General features: G+C 31.0%; 1 protein-coding gene across 6 annotated transcripts in view; it reads right to left on the bottom strand.

Annotated features, from left to right (window-relative positions):
* Positions 1–8,194: 8,194 nt before the first annotated feature.
* LOC134721540 (uncharacterized) overlaps positions 8,195–22,644 on the bottom strand; it is a 56,937-nt gene continuing 42,487 nt past the window's right edge. For 5 of the 6 annotated variants that reach the window (XM_063584620.1, XM_063584624.1, XM_063584621.1 and 2 more), the window contains 9 exons: positions 21,146–21,366; positions 20,269–20,435; positions 19,442–19,692; positions 18,460–19,088; positions 17,531–17,833; positions 16,378–16,569; positions 13,475–13,622; positions 12,270–12,511; positions 8,195–10,104 (listed from right to left, as the gene is read on the bottom strand). In XM_063584620.1, the coding sequence (XP_063440690.1) occupies positions 9,655–10,104; positions 12,270–12,511; positions 13,475–13,622; positions 16,378–16,569; positions 17,531–17,833; positions 18,460–19,088; positions 19,442–19,692; positions 20,269–20,435; positions 21,146–21,366 (2,603 nt within the window). In that variant the 3' untranslated portion in view covers positions 8,195–9,654. Of the gene's footprint in view, positions 10,105–12,019; positions 12,512–13,474; positions 13,623–16,377; positions 16,570–17,530; positions 17,834–18,459; positions 19,089–19,441; positions 19,693–20,268; positions 20,436–21,145; positions 21,367–22,644 lie in introns of those variants that run through there. The other variant, XM_063584625.1, reaches the window with a different exon arrangement.

Here is a 22,644-nt window from a genome sequence, read left to right as displayed (position 1 = left end):
ATGGTAGAAAAAAAAGGACAAAAATACAGTACAAAAAATACATTACAGGAAAGTAAAGGGAGAGCTTCACGAACCCTACCAAAAACGGAAGTGAAGAAAGACATCGAAGAAGTAAAATCAACTTCTTTCTTTTGGACAATATTTGCAATAATAAGACAATGAATTTTTATCTTTATTTTAACAACATCTTCCATACACATTTTCTGTTAGTACGGAAATATATAACAACAATAATGCAACTGAACAAGTTATTTCTTATTCAACCCATAATGAACTTGTATCGTTTACCACCAAGATTGGTTTCAATGAATATGTTCCATGTTTGTTTTTGTATATATTGCATTGTGTTTAGCGTTTTTGAATTAACTACGTATTTACATTAAACAGTTATTTAAAAAATACTGTTTGACATAATTTTTAAATATCTAAATACCAATGTTGAAAATATGCACTGCTAGCATTGAAACTGAAATGTCATATAAAGTGAGTAAATATTTGATTTGGAAGAGAATTGTGCGATAAATGCACTTCCTAAACATGTCAAAATTATATTCCTACACAATAGAGACGAAAAATGTTTTATTATTGGAATACATGAAATAACATGTTTACATTTGTCACAGGAAACAGATATTTACAAACGTGTTATTATTTGGTTACCAACGGTTACTAAAATGTTGATAAATAATAAAATGCTTACCATTTAACTATGAATTGTTTGCTGCCAAGTTATCAACTATTGACATGTCCCAAGTATTGTTCAATTCTTTGTATAAATTTTATATTTTGCATTCAAATTGTCGGTCATATTATATACAAATAAGGCAGTGTTTCATTAGATTTATTTCTGCAACTTATAATCAATAATGTATTGATCTTTATAATAAATCATGATACCATTGTTTATGCTTTCGATGCGCATTTCTGCAATTGATGTCTCTTAGGTAATATTCGAGACCAACAACAACTTGTTTTGTATTTATAAATGTTGTTATATATCATAACTTATCAGTACATCGAACTAAATAAATAGGCATATTCAATATTTATAACGTGACTGTCTTTTATATTAAACATGTGTTCAATTGCAGATGTGGTGTAAGATAGGTAAAAATATGTATAAGAACTACTGAACTAGTACATAAAGATTTGGTTACGATACAAAATAGTTTCTATATGTGAAAATGTCATACATTTCCTTCGTAAACTGCGAACATTTAGATATAGTAAGTGAAAGATGTGCGTTGGTTTATGCCTAATATCTTGAGCTTATCGGTTTCAAAGAAATATTTCTGTATCGCATTGAAACAAATCAAATCTGCAGTTTATTTATTTAGTGAAAGCTCCTTCACAATTTTGTTTCTCCAGTAGACGGAATCTATTGTGATGTCAATTTTTTCTCAATTTACAATACGTGTTCATCAAATTGTTTGCTTCTACCTTAAATGTTTTGTCGAACATTCCATACACAAACGGGTTGACAATGTTTTTTATTATGACCATCTGGTCAATAAATGTGAAAATACTGACCTCATACTCCGTTCTTTTGATAAGAAAATGACGATCATAAATAAGCGAGAACAGTGAAACTAACTGAGGAATATAACAAAGAATGAATACTACGTTTATAATTATGATCATCAAAGAAAATCGTTTGGCTGCATAAATCCGTTCGTCAGTTTTTGACTTATTCTTCGGTTGTTCAGGTACACAACAGTTAGTAAACGTATTTGTCTTGTCAGTGCAATTGGACGTATTTTTCTGATTAGTGTCCGTGGGAGTTTTTTTCAGGTCAGTTTCAGCTAATGAAGTACTTACAGATCTAATGTTAGAAAAGCCTGTGTCCAAGTTATTTTTGGATGCCGACATTTTTGTTTTTGTGGTTTTCATCCTCATGACATTATTAACTATGATGAACGACCTGCTTGCAATTATCATTTGTCTTCCAATCAACAAATTTAAAATAATTAGCACCAGCATCACACCAACGATGATAAAAGTTGGGTAGAATATAAATGTTAGATAAGCGTTACTGGTATCAACTTTCATAATACTTGCGCCACAGATATATCCTGTCACGTTCAATGAAATGTTTGGAATGTGTAATTGTTTATTCCAAATTATAAACGGAAAAGACACTGAAACTGACAAAACAAATATAAATACCAGCGATATACGTCTCCATTTAAGAGTCAGTTGAGGTCCAAAGGGTCGGCATACCTTCAGATACCGCTGTAGAGTTATGACTGCCAGAAGAAGTATTGATGAAAACCCGAACATGTTGAATAAGAACCAAATAATCTGACAGGTGTAAATTTTACTGGCAGTAAGTTCTTCCATAGGTCAAATGAAGCTCTCAAAATGCAAGCAAACATATCGACACATGCTAGTATTGGTATAAAGTACTTGCTTTCGGTTTGTTTTAGTCTTAATTTATAAACAATTAACACTATTAGATTTCCTATCAATCCCAGTATGAAATATAAAACAAGAAATACATCGTGTAGAATGTACTTTCTAGCTTCTACCAAATTCCAATTTGTCAGTCTGTCTTCTTTTGAATAGTTCATTTTATTGCCTTTGACAGATAATCCCAATTTAATTACGTGCATATGAAGAGTCTGTAATGCATGTGTAGCTAATAAAACACATTAAAATAGTGATGGTATTAGTACCTTCTTGTAATTTATATAGCTGAGTATTTGTTGTTTTAAAAAAAAGGAGTAATAGTCATTGAATAGCTGCGATCACATTATTAAATGTTTTTGTACAATGAAAATTTAAATTCCCTGTCTCGTATTGATTTATGTCTGTACCAGCTGATTAAACTGAAACAAAGATTGTTCATTTAATTTTTAATGCGATGAAATCCATAAAAAAAACCAAAAAAAATCTGAATATTTAAACTTAAAATATTATTTTGACGTCATCTAGATAAACATTCTATTACTATTTGCATTCTGGCAGATTTTTAAATATGCTAATTTGTTAAATCTCACCAATGATGCCATATGAATCCACTTTACTGTAATCATTTTATTATGATCCAATCCATTCCGTTTAGTTTGAACATCGGTATAATACTGTTGTTCTTATTTATTCAAAGCGAAATGGTTATCTTAAATGCATCGTTTGATACATAATCTTCATCGTTTACTTATTATACAAATTCCTATTACCCTGGAGGTTTTAAATATTTAACCTACTCAAAGTAATCATATTGATAAGCCCGGGTTGGATCAACAGTGTAAGGAACTTTATTTAAATTTGTGTATTTCGTGTTGTGTCTTATTTATTATTTATACCTGTTGATGTAAATGTCCTTTGGTTTTGTGAGTCTTTGTTTACTCCTTGGTTTTGATTGTTATTGTCTTCTGTAGAACTTGAGCTTTATTTAATGGAAGTAGCTGCAGGAAAGCCATACTGAATTAAGTCTGTAACGAAGTCATCGAAAGACTCTGAACGTAAATGTATGTTATACACACATCCTGGAATAACCTTTATGACGGTAATTTACTGATATGTAATGTTTTTATCTTAGACATTTCAATTTCATGAAGTAAATGTGTCTTTAGTATCAATAAGAAGTTCTTTTAATTGATAAAGTATCATAAGACCAAGGTTTGATAAGAACATATTTGCTGTTCGATCTAAAAAAAATAAAAAAAATAAGGAAGGTTTGTAGAGGACTTTGTCTACACATTCCTGCCAAATATTTTCAAAATCGGCAAACAGGTTTAAAGAAAAGAATGAAATCGTTAATATTTTCAGACAACCTTCATGACGAACGCCAAAGACGGTAAAGTCTTAATAAGATATTTTGTCAGGTTAGCTTAATAGTCAAAGATACTCCGGTTTAGCAATCCACAAAAAACAGAACCTAAATTTAAACTTAATGAATTATGAGACGTATAAAATTTTCTGACGTCAGACACACAAATCAATGAATGTGGTTGTAAATAGATGTGTTTGTGTTCTGTTAAATTGTTTTTTAACAGTAACTTTAAATCAGTAACACAATAACATTTTACGTTTTACTTTATTATTTCATTTTTGATAAACTATTGTGTAGACCTACATTTAACGTGCAACCTCCGTCGTGCAAGGCTTTGTCATATTTTAAACGAAATGCTAACTTAAAAATTGTGAAATGCAAACCAGTTTGAATGTAATAATGTATACTTGATAGTACGAGTAACATGCCCAATCATTTCAAATTGAAACCTCCCCATTATTTTCGGAGACAGCAAGAGCCAATAAAAGAGTCAGACAAACGTTTCAGATATATTCAATTCTACGAGATCAAGACGTTTTTTTTAAATTTTAGATCTGAGTTAGTACAAACGCAATAGTTGGTACGGTGTATTTGACTATTAAAGTCAAACTTCGCCATTAATCCTCACAGACAAGCCACATAATGCCCCCCAAAAATGGACAAACTGCAATTCATCGTATTATAAAAAAAACGTAACTTTATTACTTGGATGGATGGTTGTCCTACTGACACTTATAGCACATCGTCTTGTATCTATATGTAGGGTACTCTAGATAAGACCTTCAAACATCAACTTTTACTACCGGTTAATCGATTAATCGGTCGAACGATTGCATGAGTAACCGGTTAGGCAAAAGTGTACGATTTGACAACACTATGATGTAAAAATGATATCCTGCACGCGAAACTATGATTCCTTGCCTGGCTTTGGTTAAACATTCAGTCTTTTTTCGTTTATACGCCCTTAACCTTAACTTTTGTTGAGTGTAATTTCGCATTACAATAAGACGTGTCAGGGTACTTTGCTATCCAATATTAATGTATTTAGTTATGATGTTGTATTTGTAATTCTGATCGGATATAATAAATGTGTTGTCGTTTAAAGTTGTAATTATTATGTTTTAATATTTTTCGTATGTAAAAGTTAAGATGATTAATCACCCAGTTCATTTATAAGATTTTAATTGGGACAACTTGAAAAATACCGAAATAACTTATTAAACAATTAATTATCTAATAACTAACACAATTCTATATTAATAAAATTATTATGGTTATATTTTACATCAAATACCTTAATTACGAACCTGATTTGGAACAATATCAAAATATTTTTGAAATTACCAGCGACATCACTTTTACCTTTTACGTACCTTTGTAGCGTTATCATCGTGTAACAATGCAGGTTTTTTGTGCTGTCCTAAGTTTTTTTTTCGTGTTCTCTTTTAGTCACCACTTTAGTGTTGACATGAACATCAATGGTATAGTTATGTTTGTAGGTTTTCTGGGTACGAATTTTTCTAAATGCTATGGATGTTCTTGTCCTAGGTATGAATAATACGAGTCGTGTTTGACACAACTGTTTGAAATTTTGGGTCGTCAGTGCTCGTTAAGTTTGGACGTTTTTGGCTTCATTTGCTGTTATGATCTGGAAGTTGCTGGTGGGTTTTATGTAGACGAAGCGCGTATATGGTGTATTAGATTGTAGGTCTGGTAAATTTGGCAACAATTAGCATGTCAGAATGTCCGTTTGTAATGTTTATTTGTTTATTTTTTGTCCGTAATGTTCTTGCATTTACTGTAGTCCTGTCATGTAATGTTTGTTTTTAGTGTTATATTTAACAAGGTCATAAAAGCGAGACGTTTGGGTTGCCGCAAACCCAGGTCAAACCTACCATTTATTATTATAATTTTCTGTGCCAAATCAATGGAAAATGGCATTTGTTATCTTATTGTTCGTTTCTGTGTGTGTTGCATTGTCGGTTTGTTTTTTTGTTGCACTTCGGTGTTTCGCCCCTTACTGTTGATGTGTTTACCTCAGTTTTAATTTGTAACCCGGATTTTTTTCTCTCAATCGATTTAAGACTTTTGAACAGTGACATACTACTGTTGCCATTAGTTTAGAATGTTTCAATATTTGGGCCTCGAACATCACTGAAAAGACATTTATTGTACACATGCAAATCAAGTGAAGTAAAACTGGTTCTGGTAATGTAATTGTCGTATTTCAATGAGGCACAAGGTAATAACAAAGACGTATATTTATTGGTTCGGCAACCTTTGATTTGAAATCAAATAAAAGTTTGGATATTTGTTAAACTATTACCGAATTAAAGTATTTGTGTATGAGTACACATCAATGTATAACATTGAATAGGTTTTTCCAGTACTTAGTATTAGAAATGTAAAACATGTAATTGAAATATTTAGAATTAAAAATACGTCGAAAGCACCACATAAGTAAGTTAATTACCTGTACTGAATAAAAATCACTGAATGGATTCACAAAAATAAAAAGTCTGTTCCTGCTACAAATCTATACTTTTCAACTCAGTGCCAACAATAGTTAATAACTGGAAGTTTTTAAAAAACAGGATGGGATATCGAAATAAAATAGGTTCCAAGTATAGTATGTGTAACACTTATTTATCTTTGAATATAAGACTGAGTAGCTCATTAAAGGTCATTTGACAAAATTTAAACAGATTCTTGATTTTCTTTATTTTACTTTTAGAGCCAAATAATACCAATGCAAATATAAGGTAAGTGCGAGTCAGCCTTTTCCCGCCATTTTTAATAAATCAAATATCTCGAAAAGGATCTCGATGACCTTTCAATATTTTAAACTTATGTTAATTCATAACTAATACGCTACCAACTTAAAGTATCATTTAAATTCTTGATTTATTTAATTTTACCTAAGATCACCGAAGTACATCCTTATAAAGTAAAAAAAGACTCCAAAGTAAAAATGTAACATAGGAATCAACCAAAAGGGGCACATGCGATCATGTGATGGAGCATGTATTGACTCCGGGTCGAATATATACTGTTGTTTTCTACCTTATGTGTTTTCGCAGCACTAAGCCAATGGTTGCTTATTTTCCTAAGCCAAAACCAACGTCATAGTATAAAACGCGCATATAAATAACCTAAAACTGTTGTCTGTAGAAATTGTTTAATCGCACAAAAAGCTGTGGTACAATCTATATTTTTAAAAAAGAGTAAGTACATAATAAATAATTTTACGTTTCAACAATAATTGAAAATCGCATTCGGAACAGTATTTCTTTTGCATTGTGTTGAATTCTGGACATAAAATAACAGATGAATAAAAAACTTGCATTATCTCTTTTAGATTATCAGTTGCAGTGAGTAAGCAAGTGCAGTGTAGACATCCGATTATTCAAGATTCATTCAAAAAATTCAGTTTTCGATAATTAAGTGCAGAAGAATGATTATGATCCTTTTATGCAATGCTCGTATGCAGCATTCATGAATATATAATAAAGTTGATTACTTATACCTTAACATAAAAAAAAATATATATAAATATTTGGCATTCCGAATTTTTCAATATTTGAAGTATTTGGCTTGTTATCAAATAAAGTATCACTAGTTAACTAATTTGGATATAAAACGGTTATTTTGATAGAAACATCATAATAGATCTGAACAGCATATACAGATCTAAACAACAAAAACATTCAGTCATATACAATACCATTAACGGTACCAATTTTCCTGCAGTAGATGCGCATTTCGAAAACACATGTCTCGTCAGTGATGCTCATGAAATGCTAGTTATATTCAGGCAATTCGCTTGCATTCAATTTAGTACTGTTCATTAGCTTTTCAGACAATTTGACATTATGTTTGTGCACAGGTGACTTAGTAATTGAACATAGGCTGAACGTATCTTAAATGACTGCAAACTATTTTTCTGAACAGTACTAAATTGACCAAAGTGAATAGATATTTAACATGACTAAACATATATTTTTCAGTCTTGGAAGAACTTTTTAAAACTGTTTGAAATTAACTTGACCGCTTTAAATCAAAAGCTTGTTTACTAGCCAAACAAATACAGACAAAAATAAACGAAACAAGAATGTGCCCATGGTACACGGATGCCCAACTCGCACTATCATTTTCAATGTTCAATGGACCGTGACATTGGGGTGAAAACTCTAATTTGGCATAAAAGTTAGAAGAAAAAAATCAACTTCATCATTAACTAACTTGACCAAAAACTTAAATCTAAAGCGGTACAGACGGACAGAAGAACGAACGAACGAACGAGTGAACGGATTCACAGGCCAGAAAACATAATGCCCTCTACTATCGTAAGTTGGGTATAAAAATAATGCCAAAGAAACCACCAGATAATGCTGCGTCATTGTCATTGTAAAACAACAGTTATTCAAAAATCTTTATTTGTCTTCACATAACAAAATTGTCAAGGTGAATCAATAATAATCAACATATACTTGACATAAAATTATTGTCAATTTATGAACCATTTTTACACCATATAACACAAACTGATCAAATTATCCTCAGATGTATATTGGACTTTTCGTTTATACTTTAAATACAGATATTTGATTTATTTCGATATTTCGATGCATTGGGTGTTGCAATATTTTTTTTTATATATATTTCCGACCAAATTCAAATACAAAGGAAGAGAAAGAATCTGAACGCATGCAGTGATTTTACAAATTGTAGCCCAAAGTAAGATAATGTCAAATCTTGTATTTGTAATATTCAGTACAGATCTCTATTTAGGTTTCATTGTCAAATTTTTATTTGTGTATTTTTTAATTTTCTGTGTATGTCCATATCAAATGAAAGCTAAACAACAAAACATGAAAACAACAATGAACTTTGTTACAAATGACAAAATGGTTAACATACATACATAATTATTTTTAAAAATATATAACTATTCAATAACTGTGGCAATACACTGATTGTTTTTATCTTAAATAATGCTTTCTTAAAATTTGTACCGGTTTTTTGGTTACTTAATTTACAAGAATAAATGATATGCAGAAACCACAGTTTGGTGTTTACTTCAGAAATTCTTCTCTTAATCGCCGTCAGAAAAAAAAATCATTCTTAAAAAAAAGGGACAGAAATAAATTAACCAATCAAATAAGCTAATTAAAAAAGAAATACTTTGAAATCAAATGTAAGAGATAGATTGATAGAAAAAATAAAAAAAAATAGTCATTATTTTGTCCTCATGAAATAGCTTTTGATTGCCATTGTGAAAGTCGGAAGTTTCTCAAATTTAAAAAGATGAGTTTCATACAACAATACATATATTTCTTTATGTGACTATAAACTATGTTTTTATCGTTTCAATTGTGAATGATAGTTTTATTATTATTTTTTATTAAAGAATCCAAAACGTATTGCTTTAATACATATGTGATACCATGGGAAAACTATGGACATTAATGAAAACAATAAAGTGCAAGAATTAAAATTGACATGAAAACTATGCATTAGTTTCGTTTTCCTATCGGTTGAAATATCTATAAATGCAAACAGGTTCGACAAAATGTATCTATTATTCCAAGGAGTACAGGTAATACTCGTTCTTCACACCCAAAAGTGTGGTATGTGTCTGCGTTTCAGTTAATCAATATCATTGACTGTTTCCCAGCTATAAACAATGCTAAAGCACGAAGTGAACCAGCGTTAACAACCATATCTGGCTATTGTCAGTAAAACTAACTACACAAATATCCAATGTGTAAAGATCTTTTTTCGCTGTAAAAAAATCACCCATGTTTAATATCTGGGATGAAAGCGGAGACCAAGGAATTGGTGGATTTCAACAGTGTATCGTATTTGTGATGTTAAAATCACCTATGTAGTCTTCTTAGCTGTTGCTTCTTCAAAATATTTGATAACTTTTTTCCAAGAATTGTCTTATGTCTCAATCGTTTTAACGATCTTCCTCTCGTTCTTAAAGGTTTGCGCATGTCAAGTGGTTTAGCATATTGTAATAGTTCCTGAAGAGTAGTCCGAGCACGTCCAGCGAGATGAATTGGAATGTCAGGAATATTACGTAAAGCATGTATATTATATGCAGGTTTTGGAAGAAACTTTTTGGCGCCATTGCTGACTTGAATTGGGAAATGGCCATAATTGTTTAAACGATTGGGTTTTGGCGTATTTAAAGTTGGAGTTGTGTTGTTCGATTTTTTACCAGTCATCCATAAAAGAAGAACATAATGAAGTGTAACGGAGCTGCCTTCAACGTCACGTGTCTGTGAAAGACCACCCAAGTATTGTTGATTATCCGATGGTAGCTGTAAAGAAGGTAAAGAAAAACTTAGAAATATAGAAAAAGCAGAATAGAATGAGACATATAGTATACAGTAAGAAATAAACAAAAAAAAGTACTTGATGAAATAAAAGAGAACTATATGAAAGAAATAAAAACGGAGTACTATAAGAAACAAAACAGTAAAGGAAAAATAAAAAAATACTTTAAAACATATAGTCCTTGATACTTAACCTCTTTTCCGGATAAACGTACATCCAATAATTCATAGAAATGATTATAATACTAGTTTAAGAATGAACACGTGCAATTCAATATTAACGTGAATTTGAACTTTTATCTATTCATTGTATTCAGTTTGCAAGGGGGAAATATTATATATTATCTTTTTAACAGCTATTTAGATAAGAACAAGACAAACAGCACGACACAATATATATCATTCAATTCATGTACATAAATGTTAGTTGCGCCATTGAAATTATGCTGTTAAACAAGAATATCGATACTCAATACAGTCAAGTAACAGTTAGAAGAAACGAACAGAGAAGCCATACAACTTATATGTAATGTGTGTATCTGGTCTATCTAATATACATTAAGATATTAAGATACATTTTGAATAACATTTAGCAAATTTCAAGTGAGATATTAATATCTGGTACTCGTTAGATAGCCAACATGAACATGGTCCATCATCCATTTAAAAAATGCAGTATACGGCAGATAAAATTAATGCAAAAGCTATGTCGCTCCTCCGGACTTATCATAGATACCAGGTATATATAGTTTTGTAGTGAAACATCTTAAAAACTTAGTACTAGCAGTATGCTATTCCCAAACCTAGATATTAATTCAATGGATTAAACATGAATGTATATTTATTATATTGTTCGCATATACATGTATGCACATATATTCCGAATTTTAATACCTTAATGTTCAAATATTCTAATGTCTATCAGTCATTACCATATACATTTCAATGTTATTCATACGACTAATTATAGAGATATATAAAGGGATGCCTTACAGCAATATTAGTTAATAAAGATGTATCGTTTTTGTTAAATGATTTTATCATATGCACTGACGTTAGTTAAAGACACATAGATTAAACTGATTATGTATAATGTATGAATGCAACCTTGATATCAAAAGTTTTGATATAGAAAATATAAATATAGTATAGCCCAAAATAAGCTCCTTCTATTTATTTTGTTTTCTAGAAAGAATTACGCATACTCAACCGTAAATTCATATTCTTGTACCATGTATTGCTTGTAACTGTTTTAAATTCAAAAGAATTGTAAGAATTAAATCAGTTTCATGATATTCAATAGAATGGGTTATCAATATCATTATCACTTTTAATTTGTTGCTGTTTATGGGGAAGAATTCCATGAGGTTCCTAATATTAATTCGTTAGATTACTGCTGCCATTCCCGTTATTTTTACTAATTCAAATTGTGTAATGTTCGGTTTTCTTCGTGGTGTTGATGCAAAGTAGTTGTGTTAATATTCTCTTATCATTCGTAATGACTTCAGATGTCGCCTACTTCTATAACATTATTCTCCTCTGATAAAATATTTGTTACATGTTTGATTGAATTACAAATAGTTATTTGCCTTGAATGCAACATGTTAACACCCTTAAAGTATAGGATTAATATCCCCGAAAGGAAAGGATTAACTCATTATAGTGCATCTTGTTCGAAAAACACCAACAATAAAAGTACTTAAGATCTTCTGTGGTAAAAGGTTATAACAGAGTACGTATGTTTGACAGCTTTGCTTGTTTTTCTTTAAGGTTCCCGATATACGTATATTAATCAAGGGGCAACATGAAATACTTTTGTAACATAAATGATATTTAGAGTGATCGATATGATTTATATGAAATGTTTTCTAAAGACTTAGACAAAGACATCACACACATATAGCAACAAGACATTTTAATAAGCATGTTAATGTATAAACATAGATTTAGTATAAACATATAAAGGATTTCACATTCAAACAGACATAAACTATAATCATGTATAAGTAAATTAATCAAAAATACTCTTTTAAAGACACATTGCACAGACATGGATTTTAGTAGCATTAGGATTTCAATGGACAGTTCTTTAGTAAGTTAGTGTTTAAAAAGCGCTAGCTAAGCAGGCAGCGAACTAGCAAGACAATTACTGTTGTAAGTGCTTTCGTTGTCGTGGCAACAGTTGTTGTAGATGTCGCTACAGACGTTGGTAATTGTGGACATGATTTAAATTCTTCAGTGACTTCATCGTCCAATGATTCTGGAGTCCAATCGCCACATTTTGGAAAACGTTTTGGAGGTTTTGGCATTTGGTGTGTTTCGCCAACTTGAATGACTAACGTCATACCCATTGCCATGTGAAAAGCTATATGACAGTGAAACAACCAAAAACCTGAAACCAATGAAATTGAATTATAATGATAGTCTAAGACCTTTTAACATATTTCATTGTCAGTACATAGCTATTTTGAATAATATCAGATTAGATTGATATCAGATAAACGAACATCATGAATATCGATGTGAAAGTCATTTTCTGAACACTTTTTATTTGTTCGTATTTCTTTGGTCTATGTGAAAAAACTGAGGTAAGGTAATGTAATCAAACACTAGTCCAAAACCGCCACATCGTAGCAAATTTCTTACGTTTTTGGATGAGTTCGAATTGTTCTATCTTTATTTGTCTCTTTTGTTTTTTGTTCACTATTGTTTGTCTGTTTGTTGATTTACTTTTATAGCCATGACGGTGTCAGTTTATTTTTACCCTTTAGTACTTTCAGTCTTGTCGTTTTAACATCTTGTTTGTGTCCTGTTGTTTGCCGTCAATAGAGCATCTCTAGTTATCTTTTGCAATTTGCTGTTGAGTTGTTGTTTGAATGGTTTTATCCATGCAAAATTAACCAATCAAAATTAAAGTTATCATGAAGCGATGTTCATACCTTCCAAACACAAAACTATTGAGATCCTTAATCAGATCTTATTTGTCTCTTTTGTTTTTTGTTCACTATTGTTTGTCTGTTTGTTGATTTACTTTTATAGCCATGACGGTGTCAGTTTATTTTTACCCTTTAGTACTTTCAGTCTTGTCGTTTTAACATCTTGTTTGTGTCCTGTTGTTTGCCGTCAATAGAGCATCTCTAGTTATCTTTTGCAATTTGCTGTTGAGTTGTTGTTTGAATGGTTTTATCCATGCAAAATTAACCAATCAAAATTAAAGTTATCATGAAGCGATGTTCATACCTTCCAAACACAAAACTATTGAGATCCTTAATCAGATCTTATGTGCTATATAAAATCAAATGTATTTCCACGCTTCTGTCAAGCGTGGTAATAAGAAAATTGAAATGACTTTAACCTGGATTAGTTGCCTTGAATCGTATGATTGTGTATCCCCCATCAGGAACAGTGACTGTATCCTTCAACACTGCTCTCGTTAACTTCCGTTTGATTTGTCCCATTGCATCCAATACCTTAACAAACTCGACTGTCGTTGATGTATTTAGCTATGAAATGAAAAAAAAATCAATTAAGAGAGTTGTAAATATTTTTTTTTTTTTTTAATTGTTTCAGAAAATGTATATGCATCGGTTGGCTTGCTTAAACACGTCTTCTATGTAAACGACACTCTTCCGAACAGCTGTTTGAAAAAAGTTAACTGAAGCAGTGAATAAGACTTCCTGAGAATTTTTAAAATCGATCACATTCCCTTTTTTTATCATTTTGAAGGCATCGAATGTTTTTTACAGAAGGCTCCATGCATTATCGAAGAAACATTAACTACATTTTGAACAATATACCTTGCTAGCTTGCAACACTCGAAATAAATTAATTTTGCTTTTAATGAATTACTTTATGGCACCTTTTTAAATACCATGCTGCTGTTTTAAATACCAAACTGCAACTACTTCCTTCATTACCTACTACAAAACATGATATTTCAGTTAAGTAAAATCACACCCATGATATTATTTGTTGTATTTTAGTTATAGTTATCAAAGGTACCAGGATTATAATCTAATACGCAAGCCGGGCGTTTTGTCCACAGAAGACATCAGTGACGCTCTCAGATCAAAATCGTTATAAAGCCAAACAAGTAATAAATGAACATTATTTATGTCAAATGTGGTAGAAATGCGATTTCAATTTAGAATTTACCACGAATTAGGTTTAAGATTATCTGTCAATGGGTTGTCTCGATATCAAGTGTTTAGGAAGCAAGTTAAATGAAACTTTAGGGTCTGCGATGATATCGATCATCAGGTCAGTAGTTAATGCATCTGTACTGTCATGATGTATATCCTACTTTCTAAAACTACCCGTAATGAATGAATACATTATTTAAAAAAACATGGTTTCGGAGTTTACTTAGATGTATAAACCGGTTCATTTAGATTCATGTAAAAAGTGTCAATTTTATTTATGGGCATCACAGCACAATAAGACTCCATGAAACAGTCAAAACATTATGGTAATTTTGGAAGGTACGAGTTAAGTATATTATACTAAATAAACAGACTCTCAATATATATAATATAGTTAAAGTCTTAAGGAAAATACACAGAATTGTTTTATTACCCACAAACTATCTTAATTTGTGTTGAATAGAAAAGTAAACTATTTTGGACTCTTGAAATAGTAGATTTTTAAAAGTTTGATTTCTCTTCAAAATATAAGTAATTAGTTCACAGTGTTACAAACAGTATTTTGGATTGTGTCCCCTTGATCATTAAATTATTTTCAAAGAAGCAACTAGTAAATATTAGATAGTTTTCATATTAAATAAAGGCATAATGAAACCTATATCAGTTTCTTGATATATTCTCTTAACATATATACCAAAGAATGTTGTGATTTTGTCGTGAAAAAAACGCAATATCAGACTATGCTTAAATAAGAAATTTCTTCAAGTTTTTATTTCAAATTCTAATATTGGAAGGTCATATTATAATATCGTATGTGATAAATCTTAAATATAATCATATAGAGTTATCTATTATGAAAAACAAATTTACTGTAAAGATATGCAATTAAAGTTTTGTAGTTTTGACTTTTTGTCGTGTAAGCTGATTTGTATATCTAATAACGATGTGATATTATTCTTTATTTGATGCAAATCATTGTTACGCGATCATTACAGACATACTTCTGTAATTTATTACACAGTAAATGACTAGAGATTTTGTTTTATGGTTAAGGATATGTCTTGTACCAAACCAAGTGTCTATTTTCTTTTTTTTTTTGTACAAGCTTTGTCTTGATTGCCCTATAACATTTGAGGTTATAGTAAAGGGATACCAACATGTACAACATAGCCATATTTCATTAAAAATAAAGTTTTTTTAACGTAAAATAATCAATGAGTCCAATGGGTTAATCATTTATGACAATTAACATGCATTGTAATAGCAATAAGATAGATAGTTAGCCATAAACGCATTATAGATACAAGGCTTAAGCTAGATACGAATTTCATCTACAAAAGTTCCAACATTGTCCCTCAAATAAAAAAAGAAAAATAGGCCACATAAAGATACGAAGTTAAAAAGCACTGATGACCTTAACTTCAAAAAATTTGTCGAATACAGCTCAGGCAAAAAAAAAATTAAAGAGATTCTCAGTTTAAACAAAAAAAACTAGCAGAATAATTTTATAGAAATAAAAGATATGTAAATCGAAGGATACTAAAGTATCATGTTCTCTAGAAATAATCTATATCAATACATAAATTACAAACAGAAGATGATCTGTTGAAATATGTTGAAGCTATTTACAAGAAATCTTATGCTCAGCTGCATTCTTCTCAAGTTCATTCTCATTTCTTATAATGCCTTCCTAAATAATAATAATACGAATCTTGGGTCCTGGTATTGTTGAAAGAATATTCGTCTGACCTGTAAGTCTACCTAGTGCGTCTTATTCCGTATTGATGTGTGGTATAACAAGTAACGCTTACCTAAATGACCTTGCCCGATCGTTTTCCTGGTGGGGTTTAATTGATTCTCTCGATTTTGTTTGTAACTTAACATGTATTCTTTATCTTTAAATGAACATAGGTAAACTGTTGTTGTCTCGACATGCGATAGTTTCGCTGAGTGTGAATTTACTTTAATGAAAACTCTACATCATTGACCTTTCAATGTTCAAGATTTATGTAAGTATTTTAAAGTAGGGCGAATGGGGACTGTCTTGACATATAAAAAGAAGAAACCATTCCTGTGTATCCTGTTACATTCAAATAGGATTATTAGATACTCTTACCTTTTCCATCGCTACTACTCTGAAACTATGGCCATGCAAATGCATTGGATGGTTATTATTCTGTGATTTCCCTTCATCCACTAATACAAGTTCAATAACTTCTCCAAGCTGTACTTTGATACGATGAGTACATTGACAGAATTCTGTGGTGCAATCCTTATCACTCATAGTTTCTTCATTGCAAAAAAAGTCCTGTAAATATATGTTAATTATCAGATGTCGTATGAAAATAAATCTAAAAAACATATTGTGAATTCTAGTAACTTTAGTATAGTTATCAAAATTACCAGGATTATAATTTTATACGCCAGATGCGCGTTTCGTCTACATAAGACTCATCAGTGACGCTCAGATCCAAAAAAGTTAAAAAGCCAAACAAATACAAAGTTGAAGAGCATTGAGGACCCAAAATTACAAAAAGTTGTGCCAAATACGGATAAGGTAATCTACTCCTGGGGTAAGAAAATCCTTAGTTTTTCAAAAAATTCAAAGTTTTATAAACAGAAATTTATAATATGACCATATAATTGAGTGTTACTTAATATACCAATGAGATCAATATATTTATAAAACGGTTATAGATACTAACGATATAAAAGGTAGATTTCAATCAAGAAATAAATTAACACTCAGTCTGAATCAGTTTTTATTAATATAAGCTACAAAGCACTTGTTTTCATCACAAATATAGGCTATTTCATTTATGTAACTCTTTGAAAGCTACATATGATAAAACGTATCCATCAAATGCAATTTCTTTAAACTATCAATTATATGACTGTTCTCGTATTAAAGGTCTTTGTTTTTACTTATGAAGAAACGTGGAGCTCCTTCAAATACGAAAAGTGAAAAAAAATGAGTTTAAAAGGTATCTAGAACTAAACTTTAAGGTGCTAACAAACACATTGACTAAACTTAATTTTGCTTGTTAAACTTTAATAAAATTTTGACAAAATATTTACTTTGACCCTTTCACAAAATAAATAAAAAAATCCCTCATTGAGAAGCTTAATATTTTAACAAAAGAAGCTGAGTATAAGGTTCAGCAATATGTGTGCAGATTACTGTCAACAATGTTATCTGCCAACCTTAAACTTAACAAATATACAAAACATCGATAGTAAGTTGAATAAAAGAGTTTTTCGAAACTTACATCAATAGTCTTCGAATGTTGAGAAAGTGGGGGTGATGGAGGCACCATAAACGATATATGATTAAGTTGTGGTGACAACATATGCATGCTGTGTTTCCCATGTCCATGTCGGTTCATCATAGTATTTAGTGAATAGTATTTGCTGTTCTGAAAATATGGGTTTTCTACCATATTAAAATCCATTGCTATGTAAAATTTCTTATCTGGTACTGGTTTTAACACGTCATCATCTGGAACTAAAGAATCCAGTTGATCTACAGTGATAAATCCTCTTGATGGCCCGATATTTAAAGGATTAAGCATCTACAAGAACAAATAATAGACGTTACTTGGCGGTTGTGTTTTATGAAATTCAATATCAGTTCATCCAATTGAAAACAGTTTTGATTGTTCTATTTAGCAACCTTTTTTTTTCAAAATGTTTTTAAATTTAGACGTTTAATTTTATGGTATAAAACATAAGTTTTCAAATTTTTTTTAGAAACACATATGTTTTTTCGATATCGTTTCCTAATACCACTAGGCCACAATCTCTGTTTAATATATGTCATGCTTAAAACAAATCAAGTTAGAAGTAGATATAATTAACTTTTAGAAGCTTGAGGTAACCAGGACTTGCTTTGCTCGTATAGTTATATTTATAAAAATAACTTTCATTGAAACTTTTGATAAAAAAAACCCTCTGATATTCATATTGAATTCAACTTTAATTAACCAGTCGTTCTATAGTTTTTCGTTTTCCATAGCTATTTATTTCTTTCAAAAAAATCAGAAAATCAGTAGTATGTTTTGATCTGTTGTATTTTTGCAGTAACAAAGTACTTAAATATAAAATTATTATAGTGAAGTGATATACAGTACAAGTATGCAAATTCCCTGTAATGTTTTTAGGTGATTTATTGAAAACTCATATTTGCTTGATTACATACCAGTCCTTGTCTATTTCCACTTTGATAATCAGGAGATTCTGGGGGTAACACAATAGCAGCATCTTCGTATGAAAGGAAAGCCGTCTGACTTACAGATTTGTATTCAGGTCCACACTCGGCTAATCCTCGTGCTCTAATCCAGTAGTTTCGCTTATGCTGATTAGCAGTCAGAACAAAATCGTATCTTTCGCCTGCAAAAATAGTGAATGATTCAACTAAGATGGGATTGAATGGTGATCCGTCTGTTGATATTATAGTTAAACTATGATGATCGATAGAGAACTGTATGGGACAGTTGGCGATGCCATTACTAATTATTCGGAATCGATATCTCTTTCCTTGTTTAACTTTGAAAAGTGCATGCGGCGTATGACGTGCATCTAGATCAGACATACTGTGAGCGCCAGTATCCATATTATGCATATTATGAACTGATTGCATTTCTGCATGTTCTGAACTTCTTTTGTGCATCATGTGGTCAAACATATGATCAGCGTGCGTCATTTCCATTGTACGAGTAGTTGTCAAAGTGTCCATAATCATATCTTCTGGTAAAGTTGTATCTTTATGGTGGGAACCGTGAGAACTGTGGTCTGTGATTTCATTAAATTCTTTGACTGTTCCTCGTCCTGTGTAAAACATCAAAATATTGTATTATCATTTATTTAGTGTAGTATGCCGTCATTTATTATAGAAATATCTAGTGTGCAACATATTTATTAGAACCTGTAGAAAGCTCACCAAGACACGCATCTTGATATTTTTTTCTTATTTTTGACGGTTTCTTTTTCTGTTTATTAATGAAAAAAAGATAAACTTCAATCCAAGCTCGTGGTTTTCTGTACAAGGTTATTTTAAGTAAGATCATTTTATTTGTTACACCCTTTTTTGAACCTTTAGTAAATATGAGCCAACGATGTGTAGTTACGTCACATCCGGTTATATCACATTAATGGAGTAATAAGTTTAAAGTATAATTTACCATTAATGAGAATTGAACTAGGAAAATGGTCTTTCATAGCATGATGTCCCGCAGCAAAAGCTTCTGCTCCCATCTGATCCAACCAATCGTTTAACATAATAGTGTGTTCAGGGAGATCTTCATCGTAGAACATTGAGCTTGCATCATGTGACCTTGGTCGTCTGATGACAAAAGATCCAAACATACCGTCTGTTCTCTGCTGTCCGGAATGGGCATGCCAGAAATGTGTTCCGGGATCGTTTGCTTTAAATCTGAATTCAGAAATTTGTATATTGTTTTGCTAATTTATTTTTTTAAATAATTGAACATGTGATCTACAGAATACCTTGGTTCAAATCTTTATTGCAATTTATATGAAGCACAAGTATGAGTTATATTGATCTTGAAAGTTGTTAAACTGTATTATTTTATTTAAAGTTTTAAATAAGTTACAATGTTCAAACAAAGACGATTTACCCATACAATTTCATAAGTATCAAATATATGTCAACGCTGTAGGTAACTATATGTATAGTGCGGTTGTACTTTGACAGTTGTACTCTTGCTCATAATGAAAACAGATTGTTATTATCTTACATCCACATAAGTAGTTGTTCCTATCTAAAATATGACAAAAAAATAATTTAACATGATCATAAATACATCTTGTGGTTGAAGAGGTTGCCATTTTGTCATTATGGTTCGAACGTTTGATTTTCTGACAATATCATAAAACAATATGTAATAGATTCGGATGCTAATTTCTTTGTGGAATTTACAAGATTGAAAAAAAAATAATCATTTTGAAATAGTTGTTGAGCATAAGAGCAGCATATTTCTATAATTACCTATATTGAAATGTGGTATGAGTATGAATAGGGCATTGTGTTATCATAGTGACGCCATCCATATGTGGGGTACCTTCTTGAAGAACACCATGCCAATGGAGTGACACACCTTCGCCTCCTTCTAACATATTCTTCACATTTACTACTACTGTGTCCCCTTTACACACCTTTAAAAGAAATAAGAAACCTGAAGTCAGGTTACATACTTGTACTTAAGTCTTCCTCATTTAAGTAAAATACATGGAACTGGTTCAGTGAGGATAAACATTTCCTTGTAGCCTTTTTAAGGAACGTGTTGGTATGTTGAGTTTACACTGAAATGGTCTTTAAATGTATTGGTATTTGTTCGGTCTTTCATTTGTTTTGACTAGGGTGCTGATGATGATTTTAATACATGTTGGCGTAATTAATTATAATGCTGATTTCTCTGATGAGGGTACACATTTACACGTCAATAGCAACTGCTTTAGGAGGAGGGGCAATAGGGGGTCCGTTAACATGTTTACAACACCTCGAATTTGGCAAAAACAGTTAACAAATATGCAAAAATGCTGATAACAGTTAACAAAGTTGGTTAACAACAGTTAACAGCTTTAATTTATCTCAGATAACCTTGAAAAAGGCCAAAACAGGTTAACATAAAAAGGTATTGCCCCCCTCTTTTAGAATAGATTAAATGTATTCCGATACAAATTGTAACGTTGGTTTAGTATTGAGGTAGTGTACTTGATTCCTTTGTTTTCACTCTGGTTGTTTTAAAATTTGGTGTCCTGTAAACACATTTAGCTCTAATATATACAAAAAATGTAATTAACACTTTTTCGACAAACACATGTTGTGCCAACTTGTTTGAACACCAAATAATTATTCGACTTACATGTATGGATGGTCCAGGCAACTTCCTGTTTACGGTCATAATTGCACGTGACACACCATCTGCAGACACACAATGTGGACGTAAACAATCAGTGATATTATATGGACAATCATAACAAGCCTGAGTGAGGGTGTAGTAATACTCTATGGTAAAATCATATTTACATTCTTTTGGTTCGGAATCGTCTAAACATTCTCTGTTACATGGATGGGTATGATAATCTATAATACAAAAGAAAGAAATCAAAACGCGGCAACATGTTTTTGTTAGTCATTAAATTATGAGCTTATAGCAGTACAGTTGGAACATTACTGGAACAACAAATTCTACTGGTTTAAGGTCAGTGGGACTGTAAACATAAGAGCATCTTTTAAAAGATATCCGGGATGACCACATTGAGTTTAAAGAAACACTGCTTTAGTTATTGTCATTTCATTATGTTGCAAATCAACATTTTTTTGCTTTGTTGTTTAATATCCTATACGAAAATGCTGTAATTTGTGTCAACAACCTGATGAATGAAGGTTTCATGTTTTATGTTGCCAGATCATAAACTATTAAAAGATTTCTATGTGATATTGTATGTTTACATATTTTGGTGGGTACTCTGTACAACAAAGATATGAACAATTAACAACTCAACATCTCGAACTGTTGCTTCTATTGGTACTTACTAGATGATTAGAATTAAAATTGAACAAAAAAATTATCCCACATTAACCTATTGAAATATTTGGAATAAACATTGTATATGACAAATACATGGTGTATATGTTGCAATGTTTTCAAATTATCACGAACGAGCTTATATGTTTCATGTTGTTTTCTATACTGGCTATTAATAAAGCTGTATGTAAACTGGTATTGTGTATAAACATATAAAACTTCTTGATAAATAAAAATAGGTACACCAAGGGACATTTAAAATCATGAGCACCATTACCAAAAAATCTAGAGCCATCCAGGAGCCTGATTCGCCTGACTCAAACGTCTTAACTCGTCAATAAAATTAGACAAGTAATCTTTTGGTTTTTTGTTAAATGAAACAAATTGATTTGAACTTGCAAACAACTTTGAAGCAAATTCGAGTCGTAAATGAATTTAATAAAGTAAATCAATGTCAAACAGCAACCGAAAAAACCCAACCAAACTTACATACCTCTTAAACATTTAAACAAATTTCAAGCCAATAAAAACAACGATAAAACTACAAAGTAAAGAAACGCATATAAAGAACATGGCACTTGCCATGGCTGATCAAGTATGTGCATTTGTAAGTAAAACGTCAGATTTCTCTTTAAACTAGCCATAAAAAAACAGATATTTGATAGTTTAAGGAATTTTCTTCCACCCTGACATCAGCAAAATGCACAATAAGACGCGATAATTATATATAAATATACTAAATAAATAAATGATTTGGAAAATACGTTGAAGGAATAAAAAGTCATGAGAATTCCGAATGCAATAAGGTTCTATCCGGGCACTCTGGTTCTAAA

The sequence above is a fragment of the Mytilus trossulus genome, chromosome 6, assembly GCF_036588685.1.
Source record: "Mytilus trossulus isolate FHL-02 chromosome 6, PNRI_Mtr1.1.1.hap1, whole genome shotgun sequence".
Lineage (NCBI taxonomy): Eukaryota > Metazoa > Mollusca > Bivalvia > Mytilida > Mytilidae > Mytilus > Mytilus trossulus.
Note: the sequence above shows the minus strand (reverse complement) of the source record. Positions and strands in the feature narration are given on the sequence as shown.